Source organism: Sphaerodactylus townsendi, linkage group LG04 (genome assembly GCF_021028975.2).
Source record: "Sphaerodactylus townsendi isolate TG3544 linkage group LG04, MPM_Stown_v2.3, whole genome shotgun sequence".
In the NCBI taxonomy this organism is placed as follows: domain Eukaryota; kingdom Metazoa; phylum Chordata; class Lepidosauria; order Squamata; family Sphaerodactylidae; genus Sphaerodactylus; species Sphaerodactylus townsendi.
Genome location: NC_059428.1, coordinates 5,084,054 through 5,085,961, shown reverse-complemented (window position 1 = coordinate 5,085,961; position 1,908 = coordinate 5,084,054). Strand labels below are relative to the sequence as shown.

At 43.3% G+C, this 1,908-nt stretch overlaps 1 protein-coding gene across 1 annotated transcript; it reads left to right on the top strand.

Moving 5' to 3' along the window:
• Window positions 1-469: 469 nt before the first annotated feature.
• On the top strand, window positions 470-1,655 carry LOC125430800 (zinc finger protein 391-like). Its single transcript, XM_048493038.1, has 4 exons — window positions 470-478; window positions 624-639; window positions 676-999; window positions 1,251-1,655. Exons 1-4 carry the CDS (start codon window positions 470-472, stop codon window positions 1,556-1,558), a joined length of 657 nt encoding a protein of 218 aa, XP_048348995.1. The 3' UTR covers window positions 1,559-1,655.
• The last annotated feature ends 253 nt before the right edge of the window (window positions 1,656-1,908 follow it).

Sequence of the window (1,908 nt, the reverse complement as noted above, 5' to 3'; positions counted from 1 at the left end):
AATCAGAGTGGCACCTTCAACGGCATCAAAGAATCCCACAAAGGAGAGACCTTTGAATGCTCGAGGTGGGAAAGGGATTCAGTCTGAGAAGTACTTCAACGGCATCAAAGAACTCAATAATGTTGAGACCTTTGAATGTTCAGAGGTGGAAAGAGATTCAGTCAAAGTGGCCATTTTCAACAGTATCAAAGTACTCAATAAAGGAGAGACCTTTGAATGTTCAGGAGGTGGAAAAAGATCTAGTTCTGAGTAGCAATCTTCAACGGCATCAAAGAACTCACACAAAGGAGAGACCTTTTGAATGCTCAGAGTGTGGAAAGAGATTCAGTCAAAGTGGCCATTTTCAACAGCATCAAAGTACTCACACAAAGGAGAGACCTTTTGAATGTTCAGAGTGTGGAAAAAGATTCAGTCGGAGTGGCAGTCTTCAACGGCATCAAAGAACTCACACAAAGGAGAGACCTTCTGAATGCTCAGAGTATGGAAAGGGATTCAGTCTGAGTGGCAGTCTTCAAAAGCATCAAAGAACTCACACAAAGGAGAGACCTTTTGAATGCTTGGAGTGTGGAAAGAGATTCAGTCAAAGTGGCCATTTTCAACAGCATCAAAGTACTCACACAAAGGAGAATCCTTTTGAATGTTCGAAGTGTGGAAAGAGATTCAGTCAGAGTGGCACTCTTCAACGGCATCAAAGAACTCACACAAAGGAGAGACCTTTTGAATGCTCAGAGTGTGGAAAGAGATTCAGTTTGAGTGGCACTCTTCAACAGCATCAAAGAACTCACACAAAGGAGAGACCTTTTGAATGTTCAGAGTGTGGAAAGAGATTCAGTCGGAGTAGCCATCTTCAACGGCATCAAAGAACTCACACAAAGGAGAGACCTTTTGAATGCTCGGAGTGTGGAAAGGGATTCAGTCTGAGTAGCAATCTTCAACGGCATCAAAGAACTCACACAAAGGAGAGACCTTTTGAATGCTCAGAGTGTGGAAAGAGATTCAGTCAAAGTGGCCATTTTCAACAGCATCAAAGTACTCACACAAAGGAGAGACCTTTTGAATGTTCAGAGTGTGGAAAGAGATTCAGTCGGAGTGGCAGTCTTCAACGGCATCAACGAACTCACAAAAGGAGAGACCTTCTGAATGCTCAGAGTATGGAAAGGGATTCAGTCTGAGTGGCAGTCTTCAAAAGCATCAAAGAGCTCACACGAAGGAGAGACCTGTTGAATGCTCAGAGTGGGGAAAGAGATTAAGTCAGAGTGGCACTCTTCAACAGCATCAAAGAACTCACACAAAGGAGAATCCTTTTGAATGTTCGAAGTGTGGAAAGAGATTCAGTCAGAGTGGCACTCTTCAACGGCATCAAAGAACTCACACAAAGGAGAGACCTTTTGAATGCTCGGAGTGTGGAAAGGGATTCAGTCAAAGTGGCCATTTTCAACAGCATCAAAGTACTCACACAAAGGAGAGACCTTTTGAATGTTCAGAGTGTGGAAAAAGATTCAGTCAAAGTGGCACTCTTCAATGGCATCAAAGCTCTCACAAAAGAGGGACATTTTGAATGCTCACAGTGTGCAGTGTGCAAATCTATTAATCTTCCAATAACTGAAACAAAACCTACTGTAACTAACCAAACTACACACCATGAAACCATATGACTTCCCACTACGGTCCTGGCCAACCCAGAGGGCAGTTCAGGACTGTATCTCTATCGCAGACTTTGGGGCACCTAGGCTCTGAAATAACATTCTCACATTCTTTGAAATAGTGGGAGGGAAAATTGTTTCTGAATAAAGAAGGGAGCAGAAGCCAGGTCCGTCAGAACTGGCATCTTGTAAGCTGGGTGCTTCATTGCTTTCCAAGAAACGCTGCTGAACAACAGAGTCTATTTATTGATTCAAGGGTCAAGAC